This window comes from Amblyomma maculatum, chromosome 11, assembly GCF_055883805.1.
Source record: "Amblyomma maculatum isolate TAMU_Amacu chromosome 11, ASM5588380v1, whole genome shotgun sequence".
Taxonomy (NCBI): Eukaryota; Metazoa; Arthropoda; class Arachnida; order Ixodida; family Ixodidae; genus Amblyomma; species Amblyomma maculatum.
The window spans coordinates 157437127-157455969 of NC_139354.1; the positions used below are offsets into that span (position 1 = coordinate 157437127).

Genomic DNA, 18843 nt, shown 5'->3' on the forward strand with positions numbered 1-18843 from the left:
TCGTCATGGATCTCCGGAAAGAGCAGTGAGGCGGTGAAAGTGGTGAAAGTGCAGTGAGTCACGACAAGCGGAAACGCGGGAGTTTTGAAGCCGGGCCACAGCATGGGTAAGCCACGGAGAAATCAGCATGCCGAGAGCGAGGAGGGTGGCGATAACTGGGTCGCATGCACGATCTGCGACGTGTGGCTGCAGCTTCACGACACTCCCTTTAAAAATGTGGAAGAAGCTAACGCCGCATCGCACTACGTGTGCAAGCGATGTGCAAGGATGAGCGTTATAGAGACAGAGTTAGCACTCAAGTTAAGTCAGCAAAAGGAGGAGTGGACCCTGCGTATACAAAATATGGAGGCCAGAGCGGAGAAAGGCTCGGGCACGGAGGAAAGGTCGAGGGTTGAGGACCTACGGCGCCAACTGGAGCAAGAGATAGGCAGACGCGAAAGTTTGGAAGCGCAGGTGCAGGAACTGATGAGGAGAGTAAGCAAACAGGGAGAAGAGTTCCAGAGGCTGGGGTGGGGACCCTTAGAGCACTCGGCAGGCTGGACGAGGTGTCGGGGGAGTTGGGCAAAGCGTTTCCGGGCCGGTCGTATGAGCCAGAAGGGACGGCGACGGGGCCGCTAGAGGGGAGTGAAGGTCATACGGATGGCAGCGGACCCATCGGAGGGCTGCAACCCGAGCAAGTAGGACTAAGGACGAATAAGGTCAGCGAGGGGAGCGAACTGCACTCCGAAGTGCAGGGCGCCGGGGAGAACGACTCCTTGCAGGGGCCCGCCGATCCTCACTCTCAGGACGGAGGCGGAAGTGTAGGCAGGAGGGCGAACAACGAGGATCAGGAGAAATCACACGGGAAGAAACATCAGATGAAGGGCACTGAGAAGAAGATGCGCGAGAGGGAAACGGGAACACTGGAGAGCGGGAAGCCTAGTGAGCAGCCGGAGAGCCCTCAGAAGCTAGGAGAGTCCAACGAGAAACGGGCCATACAGCCCCGAAAGGTATTGGTGGCCGGGGACGAAAATGCGTTTAGACTGAAGACGGGTGCCCTGACCGTTGTGGACAGGGACAGTCGGGTGTCTTTCTTCACAAAGGCGAGAGCGACACTGGCGGACACTATGGAGCGGGTACATGAGAAGATGCAGGCACATCAGGATGACCAATGTCTGGTGATCATACATGCCGGGCTGGAGGACGTAGAGGAGGGAACAAGGCCCGAGGAGATTGTGGGCTCCCTGAGGAAATGGGTGATGCAGGGGCAGGAACAATTCCCCGATCTTTTCTATGCGATCTGTGCGCTTCCAGAGGGCGGGGAAATGGAAGCACAGGTCCGAGAGAAATGCAGGACGGCGAATGGACTGATTGAGGGTGCATGCCAGGAACTGGGACCACGAGTAGAGTTCATTCGGCACAGGGGAGAGGGGACACTGACAGGAGCCGGCAGACGGCTGTATGCGAGAGAGCCTGCAGGGCAGTTGGGAAGAAAGCTGGGCAGACGAGCGTGCGCTTTTTTAGGGCGTCCGTCGGGGACCGGCTACCAGCGAGAAGCCCGTTCCCAGCAAGGTGCAGGGGCAGCGAAACCGAAAGGGAGCCCCAGGGGGCCCCACCACGAGAGGGTGGGACGATCGGACGATCAGCGCACTCAGAAAATGGTGAGGGCGCTGGCGAAACTGCTGCTTCAGGCGGGGATGGGGTACTGACTTACTACCGGAGGCGCGGGGACTCAGATGGGCTGGAAGATAATGACTCCCCAAAACCAGGCGTGGGTAAGCGTCAACCCCAGGGACAGCGTAGTTCAAGTGTGGGAACCTGTACACGAAGAGGTAAACACCGCAAACAGCGAAGGCCAACGAATCTATCTATCGCTTTCCTGAATATGCAAGGAGGTCGGAGGGCGCAAAAGTGGGCAGAGCTGAGCACGGAACTTGCAAACCACCAGATTGACGTTTTCGCAGTGGCAGAAACTCATCTGCGGGAAGTAGAGACTCCCCCTCGAGTCGATGGATACGGGTGGGAGGGCTGTAACCGCCAAGGGTCGGAACGCCAAGGGGGAGGAGTAGGGTGTTTCTGGGCGGAGCCTGGCAGGTGGAGTCGCACCAGGCAGTCGTGCCAGGAGCACATGTGGTTAGCTGGAGCCATAGGAGGTAGATCAGTGGCGTTGGCAGTGGTATACATGCGCTCGGGCGGGGCTGTAGAGTACAATGAGGGTGTGTACGAGTGTCTAACGCAGGACATACGAGCGCTTCGAGCGCAGTCGGAACTCGTGATAGTCGGGGACTTTAATGCTCACATCGAGGACCTCGACGGGCACACAGACGCGAACGGCAGGCAGCTGTTAAAGTTGGTGGAAGGGGAGCGGCTTGTCATGGTGAACGGCTCGGGCAAATGCGAGGGGCGTACAACCTGGGCGTGTAGGGACATGCAGTCGTCCATTGATTTCTGCCTGATGACAGAAAGGCTCTACGAGGAGCTAGAGCGAATGGTCGTCGATGAGGAGGGCGAAGGAAATTTGGGGAGCGACCACAATCGGTTGCGCCTGCGGTTTGGGCACGTGCACCGGAGACGGGAACGGCCCCAGAAGTCGACACAAGGGCGGCTTAGCGAGGCCGAGCTGCGAAAGATAGGAGAGGGCCTGGAGGCAAGAGTGGCATTCTTAGACTCCTACGACGCGATGACAGGAGAGATGGTGGGACAGCTCACGGCATGCAGGGGGCGTACCAGAGGCCATCATAGGGCGAAAGCTTGGTGGAGTCCAGAGGTGGCAGCGGCCATACTCCGGCGTCGAGCGGCGAGTAGAATACACCGCCAAGCTGTCAAGGGGCAGGACAAGGAGGCCATTGCCAATGCGTGCGACTTTTATAGGACCTGGAAACAGGAGGCAGCGGCTTTGATCCAGTCGCGGCTCCACATCTTTAATCGCAAGATGATGGATGAGCTTCGAGCGGCGGGCCGGCAGGCGCCTCAGCATTTTTGGCGCTGGGTTAAGGAGACAGTGCAGACCCAGAGCCCAGCAGCGTTGAAAGCGGCCCCAGGGGGCGAGGCGGTTACAGGGCCGGCCTGTATCCCAATCCTGGAGAAGTGGTGGTGCATGATGCAGGGGTCGACGGTGGACACGGAGCTCGAAGGAAGAGAGATGAGCGAGCCCTGAAGACAGTTAGCAGAAGACCTTGCAGCAGACCTTCGTGCAGCACCTACGGATCGGGAGTGGGAACGGGCAATGAAGAGGGTGGAGGCCAGGACCGCAATGGGGTGCGATGGCATCCCCATGAGCCTGATCAAGGCACTGGGGCCAAAGGCACAGTCAAAGTTGAAAGACTCCGTCGCAGAGGTGCTGGAGGATGCAAAGATCCCGGAGGACTGGAGACTGACAAGAATAAAGCCACTGTATAAGGGGACCGGTGACAAAGAGTGCCTGGACAGCTACAGGCCAATAGCAGTGACCCCGGTACTGTACAGAGTGGCCGCACAGGTGGCAAAGGCCCGTTTGCAAGCGTAGGCAGAGAGAAATGGGGCTCTTGGGGAGCTCCAAAATGGTTTCCGGGCGGGACGGCACATTGAGGACAATTTATTTGTCCTCACACAGTGCATAGAAATAGCACAGCAAACGGGAAACCCACTCTTCGTGGCGTTCCTGGACATCACTAAGGCTTATGATAATGTGGACCGAGCCGTATTGTGGAGCATCCTGCGGGGTTTTGGCCTTGAGGAGTCCAGCATCGAGCTACTGCAAGAGCTGTACGCCGATGTCAGAGCGTGCGTGGAGTGGGCAGGTCAGAGGACTAGCTTATTGGAGAGCCCGAAGGGGCTACGACAGGGATGTCCACTGTCACCACTGCTGTTCATGTTGTACGTCGTAGGGGTCACGGAGCAGCTGGAGGTGTCTGGGCACGGATGTCGGTTTGAGCATCTGGATGCCGGGGTGAAGGTCGAGCGACGTATACCAGCGCTGGTGTATGCCGATGATTTTGCGGTCCACGCAGGGACACCAGAAGAGCTACAGAGACTACTGGACATTTGTGCTGCGGGAATGAGCGAGCGTCGACTGAAGTTCAGCCCAGCAAAGTGTGTAGTGATGGCATGGGGCGAAAGGGACAAGCTGAGCGGGCACAGGTGGGAACTTCAGGGAAATCAGATAGAGAGGTTGGATTCCGCCAAATACAAAAGCGATAGGCCGATAGCTGGTCGCCAGTGTCGTTGGCTCCGTGATCGCTCGCAAGCCGGACTTGACTGTGGCGATGGTGGCGGACGGGTTTCTTGGCATCGTAGTTTGAATATCGTAGCCGAGTGGCTGTGTGGCCATGTTCCTTTCCACTTGTTATCGCGTACTGCTGTTCGTCAAGCGGCATGCTGTGATATTCCCAGTCTCCGAGGCTCTTTATTTTTCTTTCCTTTTCATGCCTCAACATAAGTCTCCGCGACCTGTGGACTCTGCGACGCTAGTTCAGCCCCCCTTGTCGATGGAACATGCCTGCAGTATGCTGCAAGTAACTGGTATGGTCAGCATTCCATGTACTACTTACTTGCATTTCCCGAAATTATACGAGTCACTGCCTTTGGATCATCCGGAAGTACGTATACAATCGGACTGAGGTGGCTAGTGGCCCGAGTTTTCATAGAACTTTCGTCGTGGTTAGTATTTTGAAAATGCACTCTGGTTTTTATTTCTCAATTTGTTTAAATGCATTGTGATGGTTTGTGATTTTCTTCCTCTGCCAGGTTCTTCTGGGCGTACTTATTTGTTCCGTTTCGATTTAAAAATGATAACATGCCTTAATGCCAGCCCCAACCTAGTTGTACGTTTATGAGTTCATATATTCGTTTGTTGGTTTCGTCTTTGTGGCCTTGAGCTATTGCAACCGCGGAAGGACAAGGGACAAAAAGAAATTGTACAGCAAGGGGCGCGGAAATTTAATATTGCAGTTGTCGTCGTTCTCTAAGTTGATGGCACATACCTACTCTCGCGCTCCGTCCTGTCTGTTTTCTTCTTAGTCCTTCGTGCGGTTGCAATATGCGTTAAAGCATTAACCACCAATTAGCCCCCCTTTCCCAGTTATCTTTGTGTCCGTCGTTAGTCGCGATCGAATATCTGGTCCTACTAGTGTGGTCTGTCATGCTGTTGATGTCTTCTCATCTTGGCCCCGTGTTTTGCTGCTCGTCCTAATAGTTTTGCAAATGGCAGCGTCTAGAATACCGCCAACACCACCTGTCAGCTAGGCTGCGTCCTACAATACACAAAAGGAAAATTTCTAGTGCCCCCTCTGACGCTTTGCTCCTTGGATGTGGATAGGTCAAAAAAGCTGTACATACAGTACAGGAAGATGATAAGGGGGGAGGGGAAGAAACCGTAATTACATTCATGGTGAGCTTTATCATAATGATTGTATTTATATGCTGTGAGCAAGAACGTTCTGATGCATTCTAGCAATGCGAGGAAGAGAAAGCTGTCTTACTGAAAGGTCAGGACACTGATTGATTGTGGGAAGGTGCTGCTGAGAGGTTTGTGATGACCAAAGCCTGTTTAATTCATCAGCAAGCCTCACTGCACCATAATTACAATATGACACGAACGGCCAACACTGTTAAGTTGCACTGACATATTCATGCGTTGTATGCATGCACAATGTCCGTCATTTTTGGTTGCTGAGTGGGCTTACACATTTTTGATGTGATACCCAAAGTGTGAGCTCTTTTTTTTGCCTTCTCTCGTGCAGATGTCCATGCTTAGGCTACACATGACCACCTCTCTTGCATATGCTCTGGTCGACGGCTGGCAGTGATGCCCGTTTAGGTAACTTTTGGGTCGTCGAAAATCGGACCTTCACATTTGGATGAATCCACCGTCAACTGGTTACAGGAGGTTGATTCTCTCCTTGCTCCTCCAGGAGAGAAGCCTAGCACATCTAATCTGATCCCTTTCCTGGCACCTGCACACCCTTTTTTTCTTGACCAAAGGTGCGGCCGTATATATAAAATAAATAATTGAAGCAACAAATAAATCTCGGCAATCTGCAAAATATGCTTGCACATTTAATGCCAGTACACTTAACCTAGCAATCACATTTCTTGACATTCTGTGAATTGCAATGCATGTCTGCTAATTATTACGATTGATGTATGTGCTGTACCAGTGTACCTGGGCAGCTGTTTTCCCTCTTTGTGGTGAAGTTGCCAGTCTTCTGTTGGAGCAAAGATTGTGTTACCTCAGAATATTTTCTCACATGCATCAGTGCATACTTTGCTTGAATGCTTCAGTGCACCCTTTTAAAGGGAAACTGTCGTATTTTCAGCTCCAAAAAAACTCGCTTCCTTGTGCAAGATTGGCAAATCAAACAGTAACGGAGCACGAGCTTGCACGACTCGTCATCTGAAGCCTTACGTCAGTTGCATTGAAGGTGTAGTGTACAAGATACCTTTATCATGCGGTGGCCATTACATCGGACAGACAGGACGGTGCCTAAATCAGCGATTAATGGAACACGCACGTAACGTCAAGAATGGGAAGGGTAGTACTCTTGTTGATCATATTCTTTCTTGTGAATCGAAAACTTGCAAACCGTACTTGGAACAAACAGTTGTGCTAGCAAGAAATTTTGACATGACCACGCGAATGATAATTGAAGCTGAGAAGATAAATGCTTGCGGAGAGACTTGTGTTAGCACTCCGTCTATTAGTTTATGCGATAAAGAACTCTCTTTTCTCCGGCGGTGATACTGTCAGCACAAGTGATTTCCTATCTTTGGCGTATAAATGTGCTGCATGTCTGAAATAAAGATTGTTGGAAGTTAGCGCTCGTGTTGTTCGTTCTTCTCGTGTGTCCTTCTCGTGTGTGCGCTACAGTCTCGCTATGTTCACGCACCAACAAGCCCAAAAAGCCACTCTTTGTATTAACTCTATGGTCGCGCGCGACGCGGCGGCGGCGCCACCATCGCTGCATCACGTGATATGTGACGTCACGCCAGGGATGAAGCGGCGCGCGCCCACCGTCGCGTCAATCTCTGTGCCCGCAACCGCGCCAGCGTCTTTGCGCCGGGCGTGTATGCGTAAGTGACGCGCAAACCAAGAGTCATGCATTTACGGACCATTAGAGTGCGTTTGTCGGGCTGCAAAGAATAAAGTACGACGATTAACCTAAAACCACGTCTCCGTTACTTAGCCCCATCCACACTGAGGCAGCTGCTTAACATGCTTCGCATGCTTAACCTTGATAAGCCTGCAATTTTTTTAAAAGATATTTGCTAATATGCGTTTTGAAACTTGCCATGCAGTGAAATGAAATGAAGATGATACTACAATAATAAAATAGGATATAAAATTTTAATCCAATATGCTCTTGGCTAACCTTTGTTGCAACTTTTCAGATATTGCCATAGAGAGCGGGGCGCGCTTAACACGATTTCTCTGCCCGTACTCATATCAAACTTTGTCGCTGAACTTTCGGGATGCCAACACCAAAAATGACGTCAACTATGCTCAGCAAAAGCAAGCTATTATTTTCACCCAGTCCGCTGTGCGCTGTGCCGCTCTTGGGATGCCCCGCTTGTCGCCGTTTCGCTCCCTCCCCGCCATGGGAGTCACACCTCCGCGCGCGCGGGCGTGATTGATTCTTCCAGCGCGACGCAGCGTGATGACGCGAAAGCGTCGGCAGCAGATTCGGCTGCCGCTATCGCACGCCGAACAGGCTAGGCCACCACGATGCCGAGGTGGTTGCATTGTCGGTGGCGGCGACGACGGGAAAATGCTTTGCGCGCACTCGGGTCTCTCCAACAATCTCGCCACTCGCGCTTCGCTGCTCGCTCGCTCCGTGAACAGGCACAATGCGACGGGAGGGATGCGCTCCCGAAAACAAGGAATTACGGAGTCGCCGAGGCGAGCGTAACGCTTGGTGTTCGCAAAGTGGGCTTGCAAGGCCCACGAAAACGGCAGTATGGCGGCGTCGGGTACGCGAAAGACCCTGAACTCGTTGCGCGCGAAAACGGAGATGCAGTACGAGAAAGTCCGCTTACAACAATCCGTGCGTAGCTTTCGAAAACAAGCTGCCTGGCGAATCGCGCGCAAAACGCAGGTGGATCTGCAGCGTTTTCTTCGCCGATTTCAGTTAGGCCTCGAACTTCGGCGTCTCGGTCACCGCTTCACGACACTGCACGACGAACATGGCGAGAAGCAACGTATACACGTCGCTCTATAGCTTGTCTGTTGTTTTTCTTCGATATTGCGCCTCTTTTGCTCTGAACTTAGACAATGTGGATGGAATAACGAGTTAGTGTTCTGCGAAGGGCAGAACACTAACAGCCGTGTTAAGATGTTAGCACAAGGGACAGCCTGCAGGCGCCTGCCTTGAACGGTAACGCACTTGCAGGACGGCGAAAAATTCTGCCCGGTCAACCGACCCAAGCCATTTACTTTGTGATTAGATAGCGAATTCGCAAATTACGGATCTAGCGATGCTGCGCAATCTGACAATTTTTATGCAGTACATTTGGCGTGTTACATCATAATCTAGGCCTAAAAGTACTCGTATTAAGGAAAGTTTTATTCGGCATACTTTTCGTATTGCGCCTCTGCTAACTGTTATTTCCCTCCTAAATGCGCGCAGTCGTCTTTGAAAAGCAGAGGCGATCTGACCGAGACTAAGTTGTGCGTGACCTTTGCTCAAATTCAGTAGTGCTCAATTAAGGGGGGAGATTACTTGCATTGCTAAAATCACAGTGACTTCTTTCGGAATACAGAGGACCTCCGCTTCAACGGGACAGTAATTAGGTTAGTCTCGCTCTATTCAACTTGGAAGCTAACATCGGCACAAAAATAACGCAGGACGTCTTCTATCGTCGTCGATATCGCCCTTAACAGCTTAAATTCGTGTAATGATGGGCAAAGGCCATCCCTATGTCTGTGTAATTAACCATATGTGGTTCCAACAACTGCCACGCTAGCCGCAAACTTCCTAACCTCTACGTCCACTGAAGTAGCGCGCATTCCAAACTATGCTTTCTTACATTGAAATATAGTGTTGTTAGCAAACCTCGGATATATCGCCTTCTTATTGAAGGCCCTGCCCATTTCATCTTGATATCGAATAAGATATAATTATGGTTGTTCTCTGACTCGCTTTGCTTGGTTACTGTTTATTGATGGCGCAGCTATCATATTACATTGTGTAGCCCACTGTACATACTTTAAAGCTTTTTCCTACGCTTCTGATTTTCAGCCTCATATATTAGTACTGGTAATATGCATATTTCAAACGCACATACTAATCGCTTGGAGGGGATTTCGGCAATGTTTGATTGTGTGTCGGAAGGATTAGAAGAATAAAAGGGTGCAAAGGTACGCAGCAAAATGATCGACTCACATCTATGACAATGCAATGTGAAAGTGAGGCAAAACGAAACGGTGACCTTGACCGAAAATTCAGAATTTTGGGAAAGGTGAGCGTACCGTTTAAATACGGATAAAAAAAAACAGGACAGGGTGCTTTCGTGATCAGCGACAGGGTGCTTTCGTGATCAGCAAGGAGAATTTAAAGAGCAAGAGAGGGAACAAAGAACAACACATATGAAGAGCATTAAGTAATGGGCCCATCCTAGCAACTGACTACGGATTCTGCAGCGTATTTCAGAAGACGCTCATGATGAAGGTGGTGCTTGAGACTCGCAAATATACAGGCAATCGGCAGATCTTGTAGTTGTTCCTGCTACAATTGGGCAAGACTCCGCAGCTTTCCCCCGAAGAGCCCTGGTGAAAAAAACCCGTATGAGTCATAACATCATACAGGTTTCTCATAATAAACTCATACAAATCTCTAAATTTCTCATATATTTCTCATATGATGAATGAGTTCAGTATGAGATTGTATAAGATTTATATGAGTTTAGTACGAGGTTAGTATGAGAATTTGAGGTTGTTGTGACTCATAGGTTTTTTTTTTTTTTTTCACTAGGCAGAAGCAACAAGAAGACTAACTGCCTAATAGTTTTCTTAATTGCTGCAAAATGTTAGGAAAAAAACAGATGCAGATGCACTTCGAGCCTATCTGCCTTCTTTTGTCATAGCAGCCGCTCTAGCGTGGTAGTCTGGCACAGTCCGTCAACAGGTAAATGTCAGTGGAAAGAGCCTTAGTATTATACACCAGACGCAGGTAGGACTGAGGAGAACGAGAATGACTGATATGTCGGGAGCCTGATAGGTCGTAACTGACATCAATATAGGATCTGAGCGGAAAGCAGACAATACGCTTCTCGCGGAAGAACGTTGCTCCTGCAAACGAGCAGTTAGCCGTGCGAAAGCTACGTGTGAATGATATCCTTTTGCACCAAGTCTTATCAGTGAAGCTCTGAGTTACTAATAATCGCGAGAAGCGTTAGTAAATAACGCCTTTACCATTTTTCTCATTTTATGAGTTTGCCTAAGGTGTACCATGCAGTAAACAAAGCCCACGAGTAAGCTTTCACTCAGACATGATGCGATTCAAATCTATTTCATATTATTCCTTTGGTGTATCCAAGGGAATGATATGAAATCCATATTGTGAAAATATGGAACAAGAAATCCTGGCCGCAGTAAAGCATCTATGCTGCGTGAAGTTCAAGCATCCTAAAAAGCACCATATTGTCTATTAAGGTGTCCAGAGTAGCCGGTGCGAACCTCCAGAGCCCCGTGCCCGATAACACTATACCCTGCTGTATCGTACCATATAGCACATATACCCTACCACACCCCACCCTTCCTTAACGTCCAATACTGCACCAGACCAGACCATATCATACTGCATCATTTCGTACGTTACAAAACTGTAATACACCACAGTCTACCACGCTATACCGTACGGCACTAAATATACCTTGCCGTACCACACCACACCACACCTCACCATAACATCGCTCTAATGCGGCTTACTTAGGTCCTAGCCATGCACTAAAAAGGACATAATTCTGTTTATCACTTTTTCTTCACCGCCAGCCCGGACAAAAAGCATCAAGCCCTAAAACGTGATACCTATGTGAAGAAAATGTGATAATTGGATAAAAGACGAAGAAAACCACGTTTGGAGAGAGAAGAAGAGAAAAACGTGGAGGTTGGCTCGAGGAGCGCGAGGCACGAGCAGAGGAGAACAGGCGAGCAGCGGAGGTCATTTGGCAGTCCACACTGAACCCTGGCCAATCCCCCTTCGTGGGTGTGTGCCAAGTGTCAAGGAAGAAGAAGAAGAAGAAGAAGCGGAGCCGATCGGCTGCCCAAGGAGCTCGGAGCGGTGCGTCTTCTGCCAGGCCTGACCCGGGGATCCAGACCTGGGGCCTGCCGGCCGTATCCTGTCCTGTTCTCCTGTCGTCCACGAAACTCGGAACGGTGGTCGGGCCCGGGAGTGCCACAGCGCCAGCTCTTCACTGGCACGAGCGTTCGGCGCCGTGCTGAGCCCAGGCACGTCGTGGAGGCCTGACGCATCGGCCGTGGAAAGGCAACCCGAGGCCTCTTGCCTCTACTGGGCCCCGTCCGGTGGCCTAGCCTTCCGCTGGGCTTAACGAGGCCCTACTGCACCGACTCTTCAAAACTCTGACTACCCGGAGCGTCTGCACCGGCTTCTCCCTCCAACAACTTGGTGACTTTTTGACAATTTCTGTTTTGCCATCGTCCCACTTGCTCGTTCTACTTTCGTCCCGTCCATGTCTGTACATAAAAGTATTGGTTGTTAGCTTGGTCAGTCTGGTCGTCTATTTAGATTGCTGTTTCTGAATAAGCCACAGAATAAGGTGGCCAGAAGATTCAAAGAAAAGAACCTCACAATTTTGGCGTCCACGGCAGGACCAGGCCGGCCAAGCAACATTTTCCCGCTGCTAGAGATTTGAGAAAAATGAGTGCACCAGAGTTGCTCGCGGTAGGGGAACGTATAGGTTTGCAGGGAATCGAGTTGCGCGAGTGAGTAGAGAAAGAATTGCAGAAGGCAGGGGAAGAAAGAGCTGCAGAACGCGAAGAGAGAGCTGCAGAACCTGAAGTGGCGAAGCAGCGCTTGGAGCAAGAAAACCAGAATTTGCAGCTACGAGTACGACTTGCGGAATTGGGAGAAAACGCCCCTACTGCTGGAAGCGCTGAGCACGGTACCGTACCAGCTCCGTCTTTCCCAATTAGTCCTCATGGATTAATTCCCCTGTTTAATGAGGAAAGGGACGATTTGGACGCGTATTTGAAGCGTTTTGAACATGTCGCCATTGGCCAGGGCTGGCCGAAAGAGAAGTGGGCCACGGCTTTGAGTCTGTGCCTCGGCGGAGAAGCTCTCAGAGTCTTTGGACGACTCTCTCCTGAGGACTCAGTCAATTACGATGTAGCGAAACTTGCCTTGCTTCGGAGGTTTCGGTTCACGACTGAGGGCTACAGAGAGAAGTTTCGTGGAAGCAAGCCGCAAGATGGTGAGACAGCTTCCCAGTACACCACAAGGCTGTCAAGTTTTTTTGACCGCTGGGTTGAGATGCGAGGACAAGGTCGCACATTTGAAGTGGTTCGGGACATGATAGTGGCTGAGCAGTTTTTAAACAGCTGTCACGATCGTTTAGTTCTCTTCTTGCGAGAACGTGATTGTAAAACGGTGGACGAGATTGCCGAGGCCGCCGATCACTTTCTTGAGGCTCAGCGACAGAATAACCTCGCGATTTTTAAAGATAGAGTTGAGCAGAATTCTGTGAAACCGCAGGACGCAGCCCCAAACCCAAAGACTAGAATTCGATGCTTCATCTGTAAAGAGATCGGACATAGGTCGGCGGATTGCCGTACAAAACCGAAGCCCCCATATTGCACATTATGTCGCAAATCTGGGCATGAAACCCAGTTGTGTCGATACGGAAATTCAAATGACTGGGAGACGTCTGCTTGCTGCACGTCCCTTCGAGATTCCCGCCCTGGTCTTCAGCTGGGAACAACATGCCTAGAAGTTCGAAGGGACGATTCGGCTCTTAGTCCATCTCAGAGTATTAACAACATGCCAGTGCAGCATGGAGAAGTGTTCAGACAAGCAGTGTCGGTGCTGCGCGACACTGGTTCTAATAGCATCATGGTGCGTCAGGCTTTGGTGCCCGAGGTTGCATATACCGGTGAGCGAGCATCTTTACGTTTAGCGAATGGTTCTGTCATCGAAGCGCCTGAGGCGGAGGTTATTATCAAGTCGCCATACTTCACAGGCAAAGCTATTGCTAGGTGCCTGCCGACGACATTATATGACGTAATTATCGGCAACGTTCCGGGTGCAAGCGTCCCATTCGCCGACGTTCCAACAGTCTTGACGGGCCAGAGAAGCATACCTGCCAGGGATGATGGGTCCAGTGCTTCTTTCCAGGCTCTGGCGGCGAAAGTTTCAGGGACTGGTTTGGATGCCACTCAAACTGTACTCCACTTATCTCGGTCTGTATTTCGCAAGAAACAAGAAGAGGACGCCAGGTTAGACGTGTGTCGTCGCAAGCTCAAGAAAACCTATCACGGAAAAGGGCAGACGGCCTACACCTTCCATCTAAGTGACGGCATTTTGTACCGGACCTATCAACTTTGTCCAGGAAAAACGATTGAACAAGCGGTCGTTCCAAAGGTTTTGCGCCGTCAGGTCCTCGTGCAGGCACATGGGAGTGCACTTGTCGGCCACCAGGGTGTCAGAAAAACTACCGCAAGAGTGCTTGATGACTTTTACTGGCCAGGGGTGCAAGCTGACATTAAGCGGTTTGTGAGGTCGTGCGATGCATGTCAGAGGACTGTCCCGAAAGGAAACTTGAGGAACGCTCCATTGGACGCATGTCCATTAACACAAAAAGCTACGAAGAGCGCCAGCCAGTGAATGCCCTACAAACTTCATCCTTCGTAGTTCTTGATAACGTCGAGTCGAAAACTCCGTTGTCAACGTTCAGAGAAGAACCTTGGTCCCAGAGTGGAGTGGGGAACCGAGACTCGATACAGAATAGTGAACTGTTGAATCGAGTACGATACGGGGGACAATGTTAATCTCTGTGCTGTCTTCCAACGCCGTTGGAGATATGTCTTAGAGCACATTTCGTACAAAGCTTCTGGAGGTGTCGTCGTGCTGTTCATAGTATGTTTCTTAGAGTTTATTTCTTCTGACAAGTGTTGAGTGTTAATGTTAGTTGTATTAGTACGAATGTTTTTTATTTTGTGTGCGCGAGTGACTCAGACTCTCAGCAGACAATAGCAATGGTGTGGCCACTCTGTGGGGTGTGCAGTGATGGGTGCAGCAGTGTAGTGGTGTGCGGTCGTCCTCCGAAAGAGTATCAGTGTCATGGCCCCAAGTTTTTTTTTTCCGAAAAAAAAAAGCTTAGCAAAGGGGGGGGGGGGGCATATTTGTGAAGAACGTATGATAATTTGATACAAGACGAAGAAAGAAAACGACTTTTGGGGAAAGAAGAAGAGAAAAACGTGAAGGTGTGCTCGAGGAGCGCGAGGCACGGGCAGGAGAGAACAGGCGAGCAGCGGAGCCGATCGACTGTCGAAGGAGCTCAGAGCGGTGCGTCTTCTACCAGGCCTGTCCCGGGGATCCAGACCTGGGGCCTGCCGGCCGTATCCTGTCCTGTTCTCCTGTCGTCCACGAAACTCGGAACGGTGGTCGGGCCCGGGAGTGCCACAGCGCCAGCTCTTCACTGACACGAGCGTTCGGCGCTGTGCTGAGCCCAGGCACGTCGGGGAGGCCTGACGCATCGGCCGTGGAAAGGCAACCCGAGGCCTCTTGCCTCTACTGGGCCCCGTCCGGTGGCCTAGCCTTCCGCTGGGCTTAACGAGGCCCTACTGCACCGACTCTTCAAAACTCTGACTACCCGGAGCGTCTGTACCGGCTTATCCATCCAACAACTTGGTGACTTTTTGACAATTTGTGTTTTGCCATCGTCCCACTTGCTCGTTCTACTTTCGTCCCGTCCACGTCTGTACATAAAAGTATTGGTTGTTAGCTTGGTCAGTCTGGTCGTCTATTTAGATTGCTGTTTCTGAATAAGCCACAGAATAAGGTGGCCAGAAGATTCAAAGAAAAGAACCTCACAACCTAGGATCACTTCAAGAAACCAGAAGCCGAACTGCTGCGCTTCTTGAGCCGCACCAAGACGTGGTTGAAGCTGCGCTTGGTGGACCTGAGCACGCCAGTCATTCACCGCAAGCGACGAAATGATCCGACGTGAAGGCGGGCTTCAGCAGAGCTTGGCAGCACTAGACTGTGCAAAAATGCGGGCCCAAGTTGATGCGGCTGCTATCTGAAGGGGCACTCCCCGTTGTCGGGGCCGACGCACTGAGCCGAAGTGCAGTCATCGACACAATGAGCATTGCATCAGATAGCGTCTGCATTTCCTTCATAATATCAACACGCATTGACAGGGGTCTCTTTGTCCTGTAGTACAGTCCAGACCACCTAAACGCCACCTCAGAAGCATTTCTGGAGAGCTCGGAATCACTAACAAGGATTCCCCATTATTATAAAGGCCTTCTTAAAGAAGCAAGACCGTACTGGTCATAACGCTTCAGCTTGACCAAGGATGGCTTGTTGCCAATTAATGTGCGTGTGCTGTATTTACGGCAAATAACGTAATCAATCAAGTACCAGGGGAGACCTTCTCACCAGTGTACAATGGTCAAGGACCTCAAAGGTCACCCTCCCCCCCCCCCCATAATGTTCAAAATACGAAAAAAGATGGAAAATAAACAATCCCTATAATAAAACCAGGCTTTCCTAAAGAAGAGCAGAATGCCTCCACTTAAGAAGCAAAGCCAATTCCACGTGCGACTACAGGTAAGGAGCAATGCAACAATGTGTTTCAAACAATTTACAATATTTCCAGACCAAAATCCGTCTATACCGGCTAAAACGATGTCTTCGGTATTATTACGGTTCTTAATTATTAACGAGTCCTTGTTGTTAGGTGCTAATACTGGCCGTAAAAAGCCCGCGGCAAAGCTCATTCTCTCTAGTGCAGAAATGAAAACGAAAAAGCACCCCACCAAACCAGATAAATGACAGCGCAGTGCTATTTTTATATGTGCGTATAATCAAAATGCTGCTTTTCTCTTTTTTTAATTTTTTTTTAAATTGTCTGTACCCTCCCGACAACGCCTCTATTGCTAAGTAACATCACCATACAGTATATCAGCATTATGATTCTAGAACAAAATTATGCGGGAACTAAAGCTCTCTCCTGCTCTGAATATATTAAACGTCCCGACGGCATGTAGGGATTATGCAAAGCATAGCGCAGCTACCGCAATCACGACAGGACAGTTTAAGAACTCTGAATTTACCCAATAAGTTCGAAATTTTTTTTCCACCACGAGGGAAGTTCCGTTCTTCTCTTTATTATTTATTATCATCGATAAATGCCGGCAATCCTCCCAGTTAAGCGGATAGAAGTTTTGAAAGTGCTGTTGCAATGCTGAAATAAAAGCAATAAACGCTAAGCTGGGTTTAGTAAAATTCTTTCGTCGGTGAACGTTTGCCTCACAAGTTGCACTATTTTGCCGAATTATGCGAAAACAATGCTCTTGCTGCGAAGGCTGCATTGTATGTGAAAGCAGAAGGCTGAATTGTTTGTCGTGGATCTAACAGCAGACAATCCTGTGTATTCATAAAATAACAGAAGCGAAATAACTAAGCCAGTTAAAGCAAAAAAAAAAAAATCGCCTTATATGCCCGGTTTTAAAGAAGGTGCATCGAAACTGCATGAAATTGTCACGTGACTGCCAATGCCATTTCTTGACTCGCCAGGCGACACAAGTGCAGCTCACATAAGCGGGGAGGAAGCTGTCTGACCTCACATTCCGCGTGATACTGCGCATCCACGCTTGTCGTCGGCCAGCAGCACAACCGAGTCGTCTACAACTCTCCCGAAATCACCCGGAAAACGCCATTTATGCACAACCATGCTGGAGAGACCAACAAAGCGTCGAGTACGCGGTAATTAAGTTTAAAATCAAGCGTCTTACCGCTTCAAACATTGAGCTTTACAGTAGAAAACTAAAGTGAGGTGCAAGCTGCTCCTGTATTCATGACTCGCGGGCCCCGCGAGACTCTTGTGCAAAAAACCTTTCACGCTTGAAAGAAAAAAAGAAATACACCAAACTGGCTCACCGTCCACGCCGTAAAAGATGCAAGTCTTGTCAGAAGTCTGTCGTCGACCGGAAGACATCGTAGGAACAAAGTGAACGACTCGACGGGGACAGTTCGTCGTTCCAGAAACCTTCTCAGCCCTGTCGTCGGTAAGCCTTCGTCGCTTGCGGCACAAAACAGGTAGGCTTAGCGTGGAAACGCTTATTCGGTCAGAAAAAGTAATGTCCCGGCATCAGTTAGTGGAGAACACGCGCTAATGAGATTAAAGGTGCTGACATGTTTCTAAAAGAAGAGAGACTCGCGACATGGTTTCTAAAAATCGCTAAGGAACGAGGCGTGTTCTCGAAAAGATAGCGGGGAAAGAAAAGAAAATCTGACACACGCACTCGCGCGAAGGGCAGAGACGGCAGCCGTCTGACACGCTGCGGAAATTACCCGTTACCCAGAAAGCTTTGCGCATCCAAGCGAGATAGCATCGATAGGGTGTCCGCGCGAGGCTTCTAACGTTAGAGGCACGCTTTGAATAAAGTTTAAAAATAGTGAAAAGAAAAAAAGTGATGAAAAGACGGTAGAAAGAACAAAGAAGTAAAGGTTGCGGCAGGTTTGGCGGTGTGCACTTGCAAACGATGTGTCGCGTTGATGCGGTTTGCATTAGCCAGCTTTCTTCGGTTGCTGTGCGCCGTGATGTGCGTTGTCACCAGCGACGGCGGCGGCCGCCGACGCGAGAAAGCTGATTGAGCGATGACGTCAGCGTTGGCCAGATAACGTATTGAAGAGTGGCGTGACCGGAGAGTGGTTCGTCACGTTCACTCCTCGAAGGCTTTGGCTGGGTGAAGTAAGAAAGGGCCTTTTCTACCTTTGACCATTCAATCCGATTCGGCTGACCGAGAACACTACTCAATGCGAGTCGCGGACATATTACCTCGATTTTCTGAGTGAAGGTTCCGGGGTTAGAGCACGATTGCAATTCGCTACTAAGAGGCGTGCTATTGCTGATTAAATTTGACGAGAATTAAGCAGGAAAATGCACATCTGTTGCCCGTGGAATCTTCCGCTTTTATGTTCGATAAGCACAAGCATATGTATATACCTATATACATATATACATTTTAACCTATATAGACGTGGGTATTTCCCCGCGTGCAGGTGTCCAGCGCGAGTACGAATATGAGTAAGGAGGAAGATGAGGAGGAAAGGCAGGAAGGTTAACCAGTAAAAGCAATCGGTTTGCTACCCTGCACTGGGGGAAGGGGATGAGTGGATATAAAAGTTGTGAGAGAGGGATAGTTGAAGTTAGTACAGTCACATAACAGACACGCCACATCACGTCACAGTCATGTCATAGCAAACTCATAGTCTTTCGATTAGGCCTGTGGTTCTCATAAAGCGGAGAGTGCCTGGGAGGCTTTCACCGCAGACGATCGCCGTGGCCAGGGACCTAAAATCTTTGTTTCACTCAATGGGCGTCCATCTAGATGCTCCAGCGTACGGCACAGACACTGCTTTTCCTCACTGTATATCGGGCACTCTCAAAGAATGTGGCTTATAGACTCGTCGCATCCACAGTTTGTACATGCAGGGCTGTTTGCCATGCCTATCATAAAAGAATACGAGTTTGTTAATGCTACACCAACCCACAGGCGGCGGTTTGTTGTCACTACGTACCGATGGGAGAAATTGCCTTATTTTTCCGCGTGGTGTTGCGTTTTTTTTTTTAAGTCCATGGTTTGTTAACGGCAGCACGTCGTAAGCCGCCCGCACGCTTTGGTTTCGCTTATGTTGTGCTTGC

At 50.0% G+C, this 18843-nt stretch overlaps 1 protein-coding gene across 1 annotated transcript in view; it reads right to left on the reverse strand.

Moving 5' to 3' along the window:
- Positions 1 to 17693, reverse strand: part of LOC146175252 (TNF receptor-associated factor 6-like) — a 48375-nt gene extending 30682 nt beyond the window's left edge. The window contains exon 1 of the mRNA XM_084584689.1: positions 17076 to 17693. Within this exon, the coding sequence (XP_084440815.1) occupies positions 17076 to 17133 (58 nt within the window). The 5' untranslated portion in view covers positions 17134 to 17693. The remainder of the gene's footprint in view (positions 1 to 17075) is intronic.
- Positions 17694 to 18843: the final 1150 nt, after the last annotated feature.